The 19,267-nt window shown below is 42.9% G+C and overlaps 1 protein-coding gene across 13 annotated transcripts in view; it reads left to right on the top strand.

Moving 5' to 3' along the window:
• LOC144503002 (lysine-specific demethylase 2B-like) overlaps positions 1-19,267 on the top strand; it is a 237,834-nt gene that overhangs the window by 18,863 nt on the left and 199,704 nt on the right. For 7 of the 13 annotated variants that reach the window (XM_078227483.1, XM_078227482.1, XM_078227481.1 and 4 more), the window contains exons 1-4: positions 9,427-9,566; positions 11,128-11,266; positions 12,083-12,161; positions 14,111-14,157. In XM_078227483.1, the coding sequence (XP_078083609.1) occupies positions 9,534-9,566; positions 11,128-11,266; positions 12,083-12,161; positions 14,111-14,157 (298 nt within the window). In that variant the 5' untranslated portion in view covers positions 9,427-9,533. Of the gene's footprint in view, positions 1-9,217; positions 9,253-9,425; positions 9,567-11,127; positions 11,267-12,082; positions 12,162-14,107; positions 14,158-19,267 lie in introns of those variants that run through there. The other 6 variants (XM_078227489.1, XM_078227486.1, XM_078227484.1 and 3 more) reach the window with 4 other exon arrangements.

The following is a 19,267-nucleotide window of genomic DNA, read 5'->3' as shown; positions in this document are numbered from 1 at the left end:
AAGGTGATTGAGGCGGACAAGCTGGGATCGTTTAAGACTTATCTAGATAACCACATGAACAGACTGGGAATAGAGGGATACAAAAGAATGGTCTAGTGGGCACATGAGCGGCGCAGGCTTGGAGGGCCGAAGGGCCTGTTCCTGTGCTATATTGTTCTTTGTAATCAGACCCCCTACATTTTCCTACAGATCATTTATATATACTACAAACAACAGAGGTCCCAGCGCTGATCCCTGCCAAACACCACTAGCTACAGATCTCCAATCTGAAAAACACCTTTACACCGCTACTCTCTGTCTTCTATAACCAAGCCAGTTCTGTATCCATCTAGCCAGCCCACCCCGAATCCCATATGATTTTAGTTTTTGTAACAGTTTGCCATGTGGGACCTTGTCAAACGCTTTACATGTAAACTACATCCACAACTCTTCCCTCATCAATTATCTTTGTCACCTCTTCAAAAAACTCAATCAAGTTGGTGAAACGGGACCTTCCCCATACAAAACCATGCTGCCTTTCACTAACCAATCCATTTTCTTCCAAATGTGCATGTATCCTGTCCCTAAGTACCTCCTCCAAAAGCTTCCCCACCACTGACATCAGGCTCACCGGCCTATAATTTCCTGGATTATCCCTGCTTCCATTCTGAAACAAGGGAACAACATTGGCTATTCTCCAGTTCTCTGGAACCTCGCCTGTGGTCAAAGAGGATGTGAAGATATCTGTTAAGGTCCCAGCTATTTCTTCCCTTGCCTCCCACAGTAGCCTGGGGACTTCTGGGGACTTGTCTACCTTAATGAATTTAGGATGCTGAACACTTCCTGCTTTGATATATTGACAGTCTCTCGAGTGTTAACACACCTATCCCTGAACTGAACATCCGTCAGGTCCTTCTTGGTGAATACCGATATAAAGTACTCATTAAGGATCTCACCCACTTCCTGTGGCTCCACACATAACTTCCCTCTATTGTCCTTGAGTAGGCCCACTCTTTCTCTTGCTACCTTCTTGCTCCTAATTTATGCATAAAAAGCCTTGGGATTCTTCTTGACCCTGTTCGCGAAAGACATTTCATAGCCCTTTTAGTCCTCCTAATTCCACGGATGTGTATTTGCCTTTCACCTGATCTGTCATATTCCCCACTCTCTGCCATCTGTTAATGAAGCAACAGTTGGTAACAGGTGGCACGGTAATGGGCAGCTCGGTGGCATAGTGGTTAGCACTGCTGCCTCACAGCGCCAGGGACCTGTGTTCAATTCTGGCCTTGGGTAATTGTGTGGAGTTTGCACATTTTCCCCTTGTCTGTGTGGGTTTCCTCCGGGTGCTCCGGTTTCCTCCCACATTCCAAAGATGTGGGGGTTAGGTTGATTGGCCATGTTAAATTGCCCCTTAGTCTAGTGTCAAGAGGACTAGCAGGGTAAATACGTGGGGTTCTGGGTTAGGGCCTGGTGGGATTGTTGTTGGTGCAGGTTCGATGGGCCGAATGCCTCCTCCTGCTCCGTAGGGATTCTACGAATAGGATGGGGTGGAAAATGATATTCAATGTATTTCTGAAGAAAGAGCCATGCCAAGTTTTTTGTCTTGCATTCATCAAGACAGATGCAAGAATGCCAAATTTCAAAGTGAACAACAACTTGTACTGCATGAGAAAAGGGATGCTGATTAGTTGCAAGTCAGCTCTGATTACATACAAACATATGGAGTTTAATCCGGGCAAGTGTGAGGTGTTGTACTTTGGGAGATCAAATGTTAAGGGTAAGTATTCAGTTAATGGCAGGACCCTGAACAGCATTGATGTACAGAGGGATCTTGGGGTTCAAGTCAAATTTGCTGATGACACCAAAGTCGGTGGTGTGGTAGACAGTGAGGAAGGGTGTCGTAGTTTGCAGGAAGACTTAGACAGGTTGCAAAGTTGGGCCGAGAGGTGGCGGATGGAGTTTAATGCGGAGAAGTGTGAGGTAATTCACTTTGGTAGGAATAACAGATGTGTTGAGTATAGGGCTAACGGGAGGACTTTGAATAGTGTGGAGGAGCAGAGGGATCTAGGTGTATGTGTGCATAGATCCCTGAAAGTTGGGAATCAAGTAGATAAGGTTGTTAAGAAGGCATATGGTGTCTTGGCGTTTATTGGTAGGGGGATTGAATTTAGGAGTCGTAGCGTTATGTTGCAACTGTACACAACTCTGGTGCGGCCGCACTTGGAGTACTGTGTGCAGTTCTGGTCCCCACATTACAGGAAGGATGTGGAGGCTTTGGAGAGGGTGCAGAGGAGGTTTACCAGGATGTTGCCTGGTATGGAGGGGAGATCCTATGAGGAGAGGCTGAGGGATTTGGGATTGTTTTCGCTGGAAAGGCGGCGGCTAAGAGGGGATCTTATTGAAACATATAAGATGATTAGAGGTTTAGATAGGGTGGATAGTGATAGCCTTTTTCCTCTGATGGAGAAATCCAGCACGAGGGGGCATGGCTTTAAATTGAGGGGGGGTAGTTATAGAACCGATGTCAGGGGTAGGTTCTTTACCCAGAGGGTGGTGAGGGATTGGAATGCCCTGCCAGCATCAGTAGTAAATGCGCCTAGTTTGGGGGCGTTTAAGAGATCCGTAGATAGGTTCATGGACGAAAAGAAATTGGTTTAGGTTGGAGGGTCACAGTTTTTTTTTTTTTAACTGGTCGGTGCAACATCGTGGGCCGAAGGGCCTGTTCTGCGCTGTAATGTTCTATGTTCTATGTTCTAAGTCCATAGCTCCCTGAAAGTGGCCACAGATGTAGATAGGGTGGTAAAGAAGGTGTATGGCATGCTTGCCTTTATTGGTCGGGGCATTGAGTATAAGAGTCAGGATGTCATGTTGCAGCTTTATAAAACTTTGATTAGGCCACAGTTAAGAGTATTGCATTCAATTTAGGACGCCACATTACAGGAAGGATGCGGAAGCTTTGGAGAGGGTGCAGAAGAGGTTTACCAGGATGCTGCCTGGATTAGAGGGTATGAGCTATAAGGAGAGGCTGGACAAATGAGGGTTGTTTTCTCTGAAGCGGCTGAGGGGAGACCTGATATGAAGTCTATAAAATGAGAGGCACAGACAGGGTTGACAGAATCCTTTTTCCAGAGTGAAATGTCTAATACTAGGGGGCACGCACTTCAGGTGAGAGGGGAAAAGTTCAAAGGAGATGTGAGGGGCAAGTTTTTTTACAGAGAGTGGGAGGTGTCTGGAATGCGCTGCCAGGGTTGGTGGTGGAGGCAGATACGATAGGGGTGTTTAAGAAGCTTTTAGATAAGCACATGAGTATGCAAGGAATCGAGGGATATGGACCAAGGGCAAGCAGAAGGGATTAGTTTAATTTGACGACATGTTCGGCACAACGTCGTGGACCGAAGGGCCTGTTCCTGTGCTGTGCTGTACTGTTCTATGAACATACGAATTAGGAGCAGGAGTAGACCACTCGGCCCCTTGAGCCTGATCCACCATTTAATAAGATCATGACTGATTAGCTTGTAACCTCAACCCCACATAGCTGCCTTCTGCCCCCATTACCTTTTAACCCCTTTTTAAGAATCTATCCACATCTGCTTTAAAAATATTCAAAGACTCTGCTTCCACTGCCTTTTGAGGAAGAGTGCCAAACACTCATGACTCTCTGAGAGAAAAAAAATCCTCATCTCTGTCTTAAATAGGCAACCCCTTATTTTTAAACACTTTAGTTAAGAAAGCCCATCAATGCCTCTACTTTCTCAGAAGACTAAGGAAATTTGGCATGTCAGCCACGACTCTCACCAACTTTTACAGATGCACCATAGAAAGCATTCTTTCTGGTTGTATCACAGCTTGGTATGGCTCCTGCCCAAAACCGCAAGAAACTACAAAAGGTCATGAATGTAGCCCAATCCATCAGGCAAACCAGCCTCCCATCCATTGACTCTGTCTACACTTTCCGCTGCCTCGGAAAGCAGCCAGCATAATTAAGGACGCTATGGACCCCGGACATTCTCTCTTCCACCTTCTTCCTTCGGGAAAAAGATCCAAAAGTCTGAGGTACCAACTGACTCGAGAACAGCTTCTTCCCTGCTGCCATCAGACTTTTGAATGGACCTACCTTGTATTAAACTGATCTTTCTCTACACCCTAGCTATGACTGTAACACTACATTTTGCACTCTCTCATTTCCTTCTCTATGGATGGTATGCTTTTTCTGTATAGCGCGCAAGAAACAATACTTTTCACTGTATGCTAATACATGTGACAATAATAAATCAAATCAAATAAACAGTGATCCCTGGTTCTGGATTCTCTCTCAAGAAGAAACACCCACTTCACATCCACCTTGTCAAGACCCTTCAGGATCTTGTATGTTTCAATCAAGTCACCTCTCAATCAAGTCACCTCTTACTCTTCTTAATTCCAGTTAATACAGGCCTAACCTTTCTAACCTTTTCTCATAAACAACCCGCACATTCCAGGTATTAGTCGAGTAAACCTTCTCTGAACTGCTTCCAATGCATTTACATCCTTATTTAATTAAAGAGACTAATACTGTGCACAGTAGTCCAGATGTGGTCTCATTTCAAGATGTTGCCATGCTAAATGCACGAGGGAGCTGTTGTCCCCTGTGCTTTTGTTTATTCAAAAAAGGTGCAATGTCTGGAGATGATTATTTTGCCTTCAGAGAACAGATTCCTACATTGGAATATATGCAGCTTAAAGCAAGTGGAAGTAAGCTACATTGCAGGCGTAACTGATAATTTTAAATTGGTTGTTAGTGTAATTCTTAGCACACTTGGGATTGTGAGGGACCTGCCCTCTGCAGGCAAAAGGAATATGTCCAGACATATTTTTTGAATAAACAAATACATGGGGGATAGAATAGAATCCATTGAATTCTACAGTGTAGAAGGAGGCCATTTGGCCCATTGATTCTGCACCAACTCTCTGACAGAGCACCTTACCCAGGCCCTAACCCTGTAACTCTACTCACCTATTTACCCTGCTAATTCCCCTCTACACATATTGGGACACTAAGGGACAATTTAGCATGCCCAGTCAACCTAATCTGCATATCTTTGAACTGTGAAAGGAAACTGGAGCACCAGAGGAAACCCACGCAGACATGCCGAGTATGTACAAACTCCAGCCACCCAAGGCTGAAATCGAACCTGGGTCCCTGGCGCTGTGAGGCAGCAGTGCTAACCACTGTGCCACCGTGCCGGTGTATCTCTGGTGCATTCGCCATGGCAAAATCTCAATCTTTCAGAGCTGACTTGCTGACCAATCAGCATCCTTTTTCTCATGAAATATAAATTGTTACCTTTGAAATTTGGCATTCTTGCATCTGTCCTGAGGAGTACAAGATGAAAAGCATGTCTTTTTTCAGCAATATTCAAATTCTGAACTAGAAAGTGACAATTTTAAAACTTTTAAAAATATTATATTTGTTCCTTAGCTTGCATGAACTAAAAGAAAATGATGGTCATACATGAATATAGATTATGTAGTTTCATTTAATTGAATCCAGCAAAACTATTCCCTTACAGATACATTTGTATTGGTAAATAATTTCCATTATTGAAAGTTTTCTGAAAAGTCAATATGTTGGTGCGTTAAGATATTATCAGGTATTTTGATTGGTGAATAAATTGGCTTTGAAGTGGACAATGGAGATAAAAATTATTATTGCTATTTGACAGAATTTATAGCTTTAATGAGATTAAGACACTAGAACTGCAAATTGTTATGAAATTGAAATATCCTATGTAAATGTCCATGTTGTACAGCACTTGGAAGTAACACTGAGTGAGGGCAAAGAGGGTGACCATTGTACTGGGATTAGGACCTTCAATATCCATCACCATGAATAACTTAGTAGGACTTGAGCTGGCCAAGTCTTGAAGGACATATCTGCCAGACTGGATCATGGCAGATAGTGAGAAAAGCAACATAATGGAAAACCCTATTTATTATTTTTAATTTTATTTTTTAACTATTTTATTTATTAGTGTCACAAGTAGGCCTTACATTAACACTGCAATGAAGTTACTGTGAAAATCTCCGAGTTGCCACACTCCGGCTCCTGTTTGGGTACACTGAGGGATAATTTAGCATAGCCAATATACCTAACCAGCATGTCTTTTGGACTGTGGGAGGAAACTGGAGCACCCAGAGGAAACTCGCGCTGACACTGGGAGAACGTGCAGACTCAGCACAGACAGTGACCCAAGCCAGGAATCGAACCCGGGTCCCTGGCACTGTGAAGCAACAGTGCTAACTATTGTGCCCCCCCCTTGTCCTCACCAAACTACCAGTCACAGATTGATTTATGCATGAAAATATAAGTAGGAGTAACCACTGCAAAGTCTTTGTGGAGATAAAGTCCCATCTTCACACTGAGGACTTGTGTTATGTATCACCATGAAATGGGATAGATTCAAAACAGCTCCAATAGATCAATTCTGAGCATCCGTGAGACATTGGAGGGGAGGAGGGCAGCAGCAGAATTTTATTCCATCACAAGCTATTACCTCATGGCATCCTTCACTCCTGATGTGGAGATGCCGGCGTTGGACTGGGGTAAACACAGTAAGAAGTTTAACAACACCAGGTTAAAGTCCAACAGGTTTATTTGCCAAATGGCTTTTGCTACCAAATAAACCTGTTGGACTTTACCCTGGTGTTGTTAAACTTCTTACTGTGTTTATCCTTCACTCCACCATTACTATCAAGCCCGGAGATTAACCTTGGATCAACAGAGACTAGAAGGGCATGCCAGGAGCAGCTCTAGGTGTACTTAAAAATGAGGTGCCAATCTGGTGAAACCACAACTCAGGATTACATAGGTGTTAAGTGCTGAAGCAGCATGCTATAGAACTAAGTAATCCCACAACCAATGAATCCGATCAAAGCACTGCATTCCTGCTACACCCAGTTATCAATGGTGGTGAACAATTAAACAACTAATAGGAGACAGAGGTTCCATGAACATCCCCATGTTCAATGATGGTGAAGCTCAGCACCTGAGTGCTGAGATAAGGCTGAAGCATTTGCAGGCAGCTTCAGATAGAGGTTATGCATGGCAGCTCCATCTTAGCCTCCTCCTGAAATTCCCCCATCATAAATGACATTTTTCAGCCAATTTGATTCACTCCATGTGATTACAAGAAACAATGCACAAGATACGGCAAAGGCTAAGGGCACCGACAACATCCCAACTATAGTGTTGAAGACCTGCTTCAGAACTAGCAATGCCTTCAACCAAGCTATTTTAGTACAGCTGTCGTACTGGCATCCACCCAATAATGTGGAAAATTGTCCAGTTATGTCCTGTCCACAAAAAGCAAGGTAATCCAGTTGGCCAGTTGTTACCTCTTTCAGTCCACTCTCAATCATCACCAAAGTTATGGAAGTATTGTCGATAGCAGCATCATCAGAACTTGCTCACCAATAACCTGTTCACTGATACTCAGTTTGGTTTCACTTTGCTCTAGATCTCACTACAGCCCTGGTCCAAAAATGGACAATAGTGCTGAATTCCAGAGATGAGGTGAGAGTGACTGCCCTGACACACGTTTGAATTTGACCAAATGTGGCATCAAAGAACCATAGTAAAATTGAAGTTGATGGGAATTGGGGAAGAAACTCTCCATTGGTTGGAGTCATATATAGCACAAACGAAGATAGTTTTGGAGGCCAACCAAGGTTGGGGGGGGGGGTCACTGTTGATCATAAACTTAATTGGAACAGCCACATGAATACTGTGGCTACAAGTGTAGGTCAGAGGCTCAAACTTCTGCAGTAAGTAATTCACCTCCTGACTTCCCAAAACCTGTACACCATTGACGGTGCACACGTTGGAATGTAAGGAATACTCTGCATTTGCCTGGATGAGTATTGCTCCAACAACACTCAAGAAGGCCGACACTACCCTGCTTGATTGACATCCTATCCACCACCTTCAACATAGTGCAGCATGGTGGCACAGTGGTTAGCACTGCTGCCTCGCGGCGCCAGGGACCCAGCTTCGATTCTGGCCTTGGTCACTAACTGTGGAGTTTGCACTTTCTCCCTGTGTCTGTGTGGGTTTCCTCCGGGTGCTCCAGTTTCCTCCCACAGTCCAAAGATGTGCAGGTTAGGTTGATTGGCCATGCTAAAATTGGCCCTAGTATCAAGGGGATTAGCTGTCTTAAATGTGTGGGGTTATGGGAATAGGGTCTGGGTGGGATTGTGATCGGTATAGACTCGATGGGCTGAATGGCCTCCTGTACTGTATGGATTCTACAGATTAATTACTGGCACACCGTGGTTGCAGTGTGAATCATCTCCAAGGTGCATTGCAGCAACATGCCAATGCTTTCTCATGCCATGACTCCTACTTTCTCAAAGAACAAGGGTAGCATGCCAATGGGAATATCACCACCTGAAAGTTCCCCTCCAAGTCACACACCGTCCTGATTTAGGAGTTATGTTGCCATTCTTTGTCACTGTCAATGACCTGATATTTCCGACCCAACAACACCATGGGACTACCCACACTACATGGAGTGCAGCAGGTGGCTCACTACCACCTTCTGGAGGACCATTAAGGATGGACACTAAATGCTGCTCCTGCTGGCAGCACCGACACTGCACGACCGAATAAAAAAATCGAGGGCAGAATACGATATGCATTCTTGAGATCTCGACTATTCTGATTATTATCGCTATAAAACTGCAGAAACCGCCCGAGAATTTGATTTCAATGCAAAACAAACATTTGCTGAGAAGTTCTTCCGATATTTAAAAATCTAAAGTTTCGGTTTCAAGATAGTCTGAACCAGCCACTGAACACTGCGAGTTAGCATTGACCTCCAACTGGCTGTTGACAGCCTCCGGTACTTTTTTTTTACACACGGATAGACAGGCTGTGCATGTATTAAAGAATGTGCAACATGGCATTTATTTCGAGAGTGTCATCTGGCTGCTTTGGACTCCCTGGAACTTGCAAAGGGAAACGGGTGTTGCAGCCAGCCAGGCAGTCACTTCACCTCCCGGCGATGAATTGCACTTTAGCAGGGTGGGTGGGTGAGTGCGAGCTCGGGGGGGGGACGGGGACGGACGTTCTCGATTGCAGGGCGAAGTGGTGCAAGCGGCGCTGTGCGTGCGTGCCTGCGTGTGCGGCTCTGCATCGCCAAACAATCCGTTGCTGCAAAAGCTGCGGGGGACACGCAAACCACCCCCCCGCCCCCTTAAATGCACATTTAAACAGGAGGAGGAGGAAAACAAAAGGTGCATTTTAATAAGCTGCAAAGCGGGCAGAGGATTTGATGATAATTATTTGGTGGCACGGTCGGGATATGGGAAAGGAAATTGCTTAATGTTTTTTTTGGGGGCGGAGGGGGAAACGACATGACGTAAGGTGTTTTTGGGGAGTGCATGACGTCATATGCAATAAGAGTCCTATAGAAAAATGGTGTCTTTTTACCCGGGCTGTAGAGTGACTGAAAGTTATTTGGATTCACAAAATCCTGGGTGATGCATTGGTGATTTAGAGTAATGCTATCTCAAAAATGGATGTAGAGAAAGAGTCTGGACGAAGATTGGTCTGTAGTTTTTTGTAACGTAACGAGTTTTTAATGCCATATTAAAAAGAGAGAGAGCGAGAGAGGATTTATGCAGCTACTAGTGATATGGAGGGGGAGCAGTCACCGTGTGACTGGAGCTGAAATGGCCTCTTGTTTGTTTTTTTATATATTTTGGGGAGGGTAGTGACTTCCTGTTTTGTTTCTGAGGGTCAGGGGAGGAGGCTTTTTATTTTTATATAGATATAAATGTTATTTTTTTATCTCGTTTATTTTTTATTTCTATATTCCGCCCTGGTCACGGTTTTTGCTCCAAGTTGTGAGGGAAGTAAGTGGCTGAAGTGAGTGGGCTCTGCTGTGTTTACAGTGTCTGCGGGAGGAAGCGCTGCTTCCCGCTGGCCGCTTCTTCCATCCTACAACCCAGGCTCGACGGCCTAGTTTCACCCCCCCCTCCCCCAAAAGCATCTTCACCGCCCCCCCAAACCCCCCCCGCCCCTCCCCCTCCTTCCTCTCACCTCTTCCAATCTCCTGCCCTCACCTTCCCTCCCAGTGACTTTTAATAAACAAAACATTTTTTTTACCCCGGAGACGTGCGGAAAAGCCCAGTACCCAAGGACTGGGTTTGTGCTTATTTTTTCCAAACTCGGATTCCGCTCAAATCGGACGCCTAGCGACCAGAGAGCTGGCAAAAAAATGTCCATGTATACAAAAACCCTGACGCTCCTAAAATTAGTTTTTTTTAATTATATAAAACGAATGAGGAACCTGCAACTTCACTTCTGCCTTTTATTTCTGTTTCTTTGCATGCCAGTTCACCCCGCCCTAGTTTTCATATGCCAGTGGTAATTAAAAAAAATAATTCCAATCTCGCTATGTGGAAAAACAAACTCGCCTCCAATTTGCTTGGACCGGGCTCCCACTTGGTCTAAGACGGGCAGACCGTTAGCGTTTGCAAAACTATTGCAAGCAAATTGAATTCCAAACATCGTTTGCATCGAGATTTCACTTTTGTGTCTGATCCCTCCTCGGACTGTCCAGTAATATAACATCGCAGGTTCTTGAAAGGTGCTTCAGCAGGATACGAAGTGTAAACAAAACATGTTGCTTTAGAAACTGGACCACGAGTTGTGAAATTGTTTCAACAATTGCAGTTTTTAAAAAATGCACATAAACACGTTTAAAAATGCAAATGTACGAAGAAAGGACCGCGGTGAGACGGCTTCATTAAAATACATATGAGTCGTAAATGTCTTTAAATTGATAGATTTACAAACGTCCATTTATGATGTTAAAGGTACTTCTAATTCATCCTCCGAGTACTTAGTGCTAATGATATGTATGCATATGAAGCACGTCCTGTTTCCCCATTTAATGCGTGCGTCCCATATACAAATGTGAACTTTAGTCGTGTTGTATAAACTGATCCTGTTTTTTTAAATTGCAAAATGCACATTCATAAAGGTTAAGTTTAATACCTAGCCAATACACAAAGTGTTTCATTCTGAAATCTAATATTTGAAATGGCTGTGGGTTCAACACTGGTGTAGCGTTACATATAGGTCTGGTTCTGTTCTGTTTATAGCGCACATTTTGTAGAAGGCGGTATGACAATGAGGACCTCTCAGACGATGACATAGCCAGCATGAGGACTTTTGATGTGGAGGAAAAGCTTAGTATTGCCTCATACAATTCAAGTTACGTGCACTTTATGAAAGGAAAAGGTAAGAATTGGGAGAAAGGTGTGTTTTTAAATGTACAGTGAATCCCGTTTAGATTGCGAGACTGTAGCAGCAGTACTGCAGCTTGCCTGGTCAGTGCTGCATGAGACTCGAATTTCCCGCCGTGAAGGCAGACTATGACTTCAGAGTTTGACGAGTATCGTCATTATCTCACAATCCAACTCATTATCCCCCCTCCCCCCGTGCATAAAAATATTTTGCTGTGCGATGAGATGACGTCTGAAAAACAGGAAAACCATTGAGATGTTTTATTTTATTAAAAATACGGCTGTATGTGAGAAAGAATAATCGTAATGTTATGTATGTAGCTGTGTGAATTGTAAATCCCCTTAACCTAGCCACAAAATAAAATAACTATCCGTAGACTTGCTGATATCGTTTATTTTCTTTAATAATTTGCATGTTGCTATGATCTGAACGGTCTGTATTTGCAGCAATTTGTCTAACAGGGATTTGGCCAGTGTTACATGCCGGGGGTGGGAGCGGGAGAGCGAATCAAAGCGACTGCCAATTTTTTTTAAAACAAGTGGCCGTCAATCCAGGTTCAATGGCGAGAGGTTGTTAAACAGCGGCTGTATTATTGGCTCTCCGGATTCGGATGAAGAGCTACGTTGATCTTAAAAACTCAATTTGCTATGTGAAGATGTAAGATAAAGAGTTCTGGGCAAATCCCTGTTCGATCTAAAACGGTGCTTATGGGCAGCGGTTACAGCGCCTTTTGATAAACTGCATTTATATTGTTGGGTTGACTTTTCTCGCTTCTCTCCTAAAGTTAAGTTTTACTGTATGTTGCAACAGATTTTACCCTTGAATATGTGCAGAGAGAGACTATCAAGGTCCCCATTATCTTCAGGGACAAAGATGGTCTAGGAATCAAGTAAGTTTTCTAATAGATACGTTTGTTTGGTAATGTTCCTAAACATTTATAGCACATGCCTTCGATATGTTTATGTTAGGCAAGTAAATAATCTCCCATGACCTGGTTCGTGACCTGAGGTAGACTAAAATGGTTTTAGTGCAACACTGGCGTGAGATGTTAACAGGGTCGTCGAATCCAAATAATTATTTCCCTTCTTTATGCCTGGCATAAGAAGCACTTGCTGTTGGAAATAGACCCTTACAGCAAGATTAGGTTTTCATCATCCACATTCCGGATTAAATAATTGGAGTTCCACCAGATTACGCCACGTTTCTGCCACGCCACATTAAAACAATAAAGTAGCCATGATAACGGCAATGCTTCCGTGAAGATGGGCAATTTGAATCTCCAGTTGCGAATCTTTCCGAGTTGGCCGTTCTTTTGAGTCCCCACGGATATTCTCATTAACCCTTTTCGCGACACGGAAGGATGCCAACGGAGATTTAGACACGGGAACTTCTTCACGCCTGTTTATTCTCACCGGAGCCAGCAATTGTAAAAGTTTAATTACTTTTAAGCATTTCCACGGGAGATAACTGCACCGGGTAGCGAACACCCCCAAACGGATACACGTTAATGTGCCCCCCCCCGTAAGATGAGACGTGATTCTGGAGAGAGGGGGAACAGAGCACGTATTTCCACATCATGTAACACCTAAATCATGATCCCAGCAGCCTCCAATATCCATGTGATCTGTTCTACTCGAGGCCTTGCGGGCTCAGCATTGGCCACGATCTATATTGAAACAAAACAGCCTGCTCGAATCGGTTTTTGCTTTGTGAAAAAATCTTAAATTTCAGTGCAGATGACCGATAAGTGCAATGCCGAAAAGGAGGGGGGGAATCAAACCTTAAAGTGAGCCTGTTCGACTTCCGTGGCCCCTAAATTTGGTTTTGGGGAGGGGAAAGATCGTGTCAAGTGCAGTGTTGCCAAGCCAAACACGCATTCTCGCCTGACGTGATAATTCTTGAAAAGACAGTAGTTATGTAGGGGGGAGGGGGCGGTGGTGGTGACACATTAACCACAGACGCCAATGGATGCAGCAGAATGTAGTTATTGATGTGACATTTCCCACCCACCATGGAGGTTTATTGATGGGGATGGTAGCAGATAATCGGCCCTATTAAGTTTCAACTCAAAAGCAGCAAGCTGATCTGGCGAGCTCTGCATTCCAAAGGTGCACCTTAAAACGAGAAATCTGTCACAAGTAAACGGCAGTAAATTTTCCATGGATGGCCAATGCACAGTAAATCAATGTCATGCCTGATATCGGACATTTATCTTGAATGTATATGTTGACGAGAAGAGTTTGCAAAATCCTGACACGAGTTTTATTTGTGCTGGAATATGGCCCGAAAATGGATCTGAAACGCCCCCCCCCCCCCAAGTTTAATATACTGTAAATTTCCGTATTGCATGTTAGCACAATGTGAATTTTATTACACATCCCTCTCGACTTTTGACAGCTCTGCAAGGAATAAGATTTATCGTATTTCTTTGAAGCTGAATTCACGTATCCATGTTAATACAGCGCTACCAGACCAGCGAATGTGTTGAGATGGGTGGGATGGTACACGGGGTTGTCAAATCTTCGGATCGATTAAGCAGCCTTTTGGTTCTTTGGAGCCCAGAGTTAAATCTCGGGTTCGAGTTGGAAAGGTCCGATTGGACAAAAGCAGCGCCTACCCACCCGGGCGATGTGAAATTGTAAATGAATGCACAGCTGAGCTGAGAATGCAGCTCCGAACTGTACTCTGCAAGCAGGGCTGTTAGATATGCCTGTGATTATAATGGCGAAATACTGGGGCGATTCTTTATATTTTTCAATTGGTGATTTGCATGTTTTAAAACTTTTTTTCTTCCATAACGTGAGACTAAATATTTAATTTCTTGTCTTCTAACCACAGAATGCCAGATAGCAATTTCAGTGTCAGGGATGTAAAAGTGTTTGTTGGTAAGTGAAATTTGCAACATACAAGGTGGAATGGCTTTATGTATGCGGAACTGAATGCAATTTACCGTCATAAGTGATGAATTACATTAATTTTAAATGCATAAAAGTGCTTTGTCCGTGGGTTCCCCAACCCAGGATCGTGCGTTTGACAAATCAAATCACCGTGAGCATTGTGCATGGAGCAAGATGGTGTAAGATGCATATTCAGGTATCATTGGCGATGTGGTTCTAAAATATTATCTTTGTACTGTTCATATTTTTGTCTCCGAAGGGTTAAACATTAAACATTGAATTTGTAATTTCATGGTTTTAAATTACGATTTAGTAATTATAAGGATGCTGCTGATCCTTCAGTAGAAATATCAACATCACCTTGTCTTGATCAGTCACTCAACAAGTTTTGCATACTACTGAAATTTTGATCTGTGTTTTATGTTTTCAGATGATTTATAATGTATACACACCTTAAAGTCAACATATTTGGGCTGCAATTTCATTGCTATATTTTGTGATCGTGCAGATTGGTTTTTGAATGTGTATTGGTACAGCCAAAGGAACAGGAGTAGGCCATTCTACTACTTGAACCTATCCGACCATTCAGTTAGATCATAAGAACAGAAGAGTATAAGAACATAAGAAATAGGAGCAGGAGTAGGCCATCTAGCCCCTCGAGCCTGCCCCGTCATTCAATAAGATCATGGCTGATCTGAAGTGGATCAGTTCCACTTACCCGCCTGATCCCTATAACCCCTAATTCCCTTACCGATCAGGAATCCATCTATCCGTGATTTAAACATATTCAACGAGGTAGCCTCCACCACTTCAGTGGGCAGAGAATTCCAGAGATTCACCACCCTCTGAGAGAAGAAGTTCCTCCTCAACTCTGTCCTAAACCGACCTCCCTTTATTTTGAGGCTGTGCCCTCTAGTTCTAGCTTCCTTTCTAAGTGGAAAGAATCTCTCCACCTCTACCCTATCCAGCCCCTTCATTATCTTATAGGTCTCTATAAGATTCCCCCCTCAGCCTTCTAAATTCCAACGAATACAAACCCAATCTGCTCAGTCTCTCCTCATAATCAACACCCCTCATCTCTGGTATCAGCCTGGTGAACCTTCTCTGCACTCCCTCCAAGGCCAATATATCCTTCCGCAAATAATGGGGACCAATACTGCACACAGTATTCCAGCTGCGGCCTCACCAATGCCCTGTACAGATGCAGCAAGACATCTCTGCTTTTATATTCTATCCCCCTTGCGATACAGGCCAACATCCCATTTGCCTTCTTGATCACCTGTTGCACCTGCAGACTGGGTTTTTGCGTCTCATGTACAAGGACCCCCAGGTCCCTTTGCAGAGCAGCATGTTGTAATTTTTTTCCATTTAGATAATAATCCAATTTGCTATCATTTCTTCCAAAGTGAATAACCTCGCATTTGTTAACGTTATACTCCATTTGCCAGATCCTCGCCCACTCACTCGACCTGTCCAAATCTCTCTGCAGACCTTCTACGCCCTCCACATGATTCACTTTTCCACTTATCTTTGTGTCGTCTGCAAACTTTGTTACCCTACACTCAGTCCCCTCCTCCAGATCGTCTATATAAATGGTAAATAGTTGAGGCCCCAGTACCGATCCCTGCGGCACGCCACTAGTTACCATCTGCCAACCAGAAAAGCACCCATTTATTCCGACTCTCTGCTTCCTGTCGGATAGCCAATCCCCAATCCACGCTAACACCCTACCCCCAACTCCGTGTGCCCCAATCTTCTGCAGCAACCTTTTGTGAGGCACCTTATCAAACGCCTTTTGGAAATCCAAAAACACCGCATCCACCGGCTGATCTATGCATTAACTCCATTTTCCTGGCTTTATTCCAGATCCCTTGACACTCTTATCTAATAAAAGTCTGTCATTCAGTCTTAAATTACAATTGTGGGTAAAAGCTCTGCCATATTTCATGCCACTGTGGCCTAGCTGTAATTTTAAGACTGCCTTTATTTGTCGTGGATTCGCACACGAGAGGAATAGTTTCTCTGTATCTATTGGCTCCCTTGATAATCTTCGATCCTCAACCTTCTAAAGTCTAAGAAATACAAGCCAAGGTAATGCAACATGTCCTGATAAGCAAGCGCTGGTACATTTCTGGTGAATCTGCACTGTACTTCTACCAAGGCTAGTATATATTTTCTGAGGGTTGGTGCCGAAATGCCTTTTGGGGTTGAACGAAGGCTTTGCACAATTGAAGCTTCCTCACTTTTGTATTTATGCCCCTTTTTGATTACTTTCCTGTGCCTGTACCCTGGCTTTTAGAAACTAGCTGCTTATGTCTGCAGTCAGGTCCTGATTCAACTTGCGAATGAGCCAAAGCCAAGGGGTTTGACTCTCCTGTCTTCTCATTTTTCTTCATTTCAACTTTCGCTTTGGCAGTATGCAGTGTATCACTACCATGTGGCATGAAACTGAATTTAAGTGATTGGCAGTCTACGGGCTGCCTGTGCATTTCCAAACTTAAGTGAAAAATATTTTTCATGTTCAAATGTTGTTAACATTAAAAATTGCAGTTGGAAGAATTATCTACATCTATGTAAACACACGTACTAAGCTCTCTGTGATCAAATTGTGACAGGCATTCCACAATATAACTGTTGGTCTTAAAACAATAATGCAGTATTATTTCACCCTTAAGTAAGATCACTTTGCAAAATATTCTAATTTGTCTAGAATTAATCTGTATATGATAAATGGAAAGGTTAGAAACCAAATGAAAACTGGATTAAAGTTTTATAATCTCGTCACAATGTTCATGCAGTAATGCTACTTAGCTAGCTTGTAAATGCTAAGGTGTGATTTGGTTATCTATGTTTTTCAACGATAATGACATGTTCTTATGAGATCCACTAGGCAGTTAGCCTAACATCTGTTATTGGGAAAATACTAAAATCTATTATTAAGCAAGTAGTAGCATTGTATTTAGAAAGAAAACCATACTATGATCAAGCAATCAACATTTTTGTGAAAGGGAAACCGTGTTTGACAAATTTATTCGAGCTATTTGAGGATGTAACAAGCAGAATGGATTAAGTGGTACCAGTAGCTGTAGTGTATTTGGATTACCAAAAGGCATTCAATAAGGTGTCACATAAGAGGTAACTACGCAAGATGGTGTTGGGGGTAGCACGTTAGCATAAATAGAGAATTGGTTAGTTAACAGAAAACAGAATCGGGATAAATGGATCATTTCCAGGTTGACAAATGAGTGGAATGCCACAGGGATCAGTGCTTGGGGCCTCAACTATTTACAATCTATATAAATTACTTGGATGAAAGGACTGACTGCATTGTAGCCAAATTTCTTGATGATGAGAAAATAGGTAGGAAAGCAAGTTGTACCACTAGTTGCCTGATAAATAGACTATAACATGTTCCCAATGGCAGATGTTAGGCTTAACTGCCTTTGCTATACTGCTTTGTTTCTCCTCTTTCTTGAAGTGTTGGATTTGTGGTTTTTCAAACCTGCTGCAACCTTTTCAGAATCTGGCAAATTTTGGAAAATTACACCAATGCATCCACTATCTCTGTAGTCACTTATTGTAAAACACTAGATTGTGGGTTTTTAGGCCCTTTAGTTTTCTCATTACTTTTTCTCTAGTGATGTTGATTGTTTAGAGTTCTCCCTTTTGCCTCTTGTTTTTCTACTATTCTTGGAATGCTTTTTATGTCTTCTCCTATGAAGACGTGCAAAATGCTTATTCAAAGTCTCTTCTGTTTCCTTGCTTATTAATTTGCAGCCTCATCCTCTTGGGGGCCAATGCTTTAGCTACTCTTTTCCTTTTTTACTTGTAGAAATTTTTTACTGTCTTTTTATTTCCTTATTAGTTTTCTCTTGTACTCTAATTTTTCCCACCTGCATTATTTTTTCTTCCACTTTGATTTCTAAAAAAGTCCCAACCTTCTAGCCTACTACTAATACTCTGTGTTGTATGCCTGTTCTTTCAACTTGATACCATCCTTGACTTTTATCAACTAATCATTAACTTCATATAGAATCTTTCTTTCTCTGGCAATTAAATGCATGTGAGAAGAACTCTGTGCATGTTTCTAAGGCCTGTACTCCACTTACCGAGCAGAGATTGATACAGAACCAACATTGTAACTTTACTTTGGTCTAAAAAAAATCTGTTGTTTCAAACTACCATATATGTCAGTGTATAAATTGACCTTTGAAACCTCCAAAAGTTGTTTCAAAGATGGGGGTCAACTTCTAGGCCAAATATAGAGGCAACACAGTGGTTAGCACTGCTGCCTCTCAATGCCTGGGACCTGGGTTCAATTCTGGCTTTGGGTGACTGTGTGGAGTTTGGTAATTTTGACATTGAGATCATTTACATGTTCTCCCTGTGTCTGCGTGGGTTTCCTCTGGGTGTTCTCCACAGTCCAAAGATGTGCAGGTTAGGTTGATTGGCCTGCTAAATTGCTCTTTAGTGTCAGGGGGATTAACAGAGTAAATACGTGGGGTTATGGGGATAGGGCCTGGATGGGATTGTTGCCAGTACAGGCTCGATGGGCCAAATGACTTCCTTTGCCATTGTAGAGATTCTATAAAATGTGAACTGTCAGTGTGGGTGGTTGCCATTTTGACATGTGAAAATAAAACATAACATTTCATTTTAAATTAGTAGTTTACTGAATAGATTAACAGTACAAAAATGCCTTTAACCACCAGGAAAATGTTTTAGACCCATCAAATTCATTGCCTTTGGCATCTGACATAAACAAGTTAATCAACTTCACTGTGGCATCATCGTAACGATTCCGCCCTGGATCAGATGTGGAGCCTTCAGTTTCAGAAAGGTTCCTCCTCAGCAAATTGTCTTTCTTTCTCTTGTCCAGTTTTTGAACAATCTGATGACACTTTGTGCATTAATAGCATCCCAAGATTTGATGACAAAATCACACACGACATCAAACGGGATGGTGCACATATTTCCACTCTGAAGATTTTTTTCCTCCATCAAACGTCCACTTATTCCATGCGCCGTAAGCATGATCCTAGAATTCAGAGATTGAATTATGGATGTCAGACCCTTACCCCCTCCAACCCGGTGTAAC

Source organism: Mustelus asterias, chromosome 13 (assembly GCF_964213995.1).
Source record: "Mustelus asterias chromosome 13, sMusAst1.hap1.1, whole genome shotgun sequence".
In the NCBI taxonomy this organism is placed as follows: Eukaryota; Metazoa; Chordata; class Chondrichthyes; order Carcharhiniformes; family Triakidae; genus Mustelus; species Mustelus asterias.
This window is presented reverse-complemented; position numbering and strand designations above follow the sequence as displayed.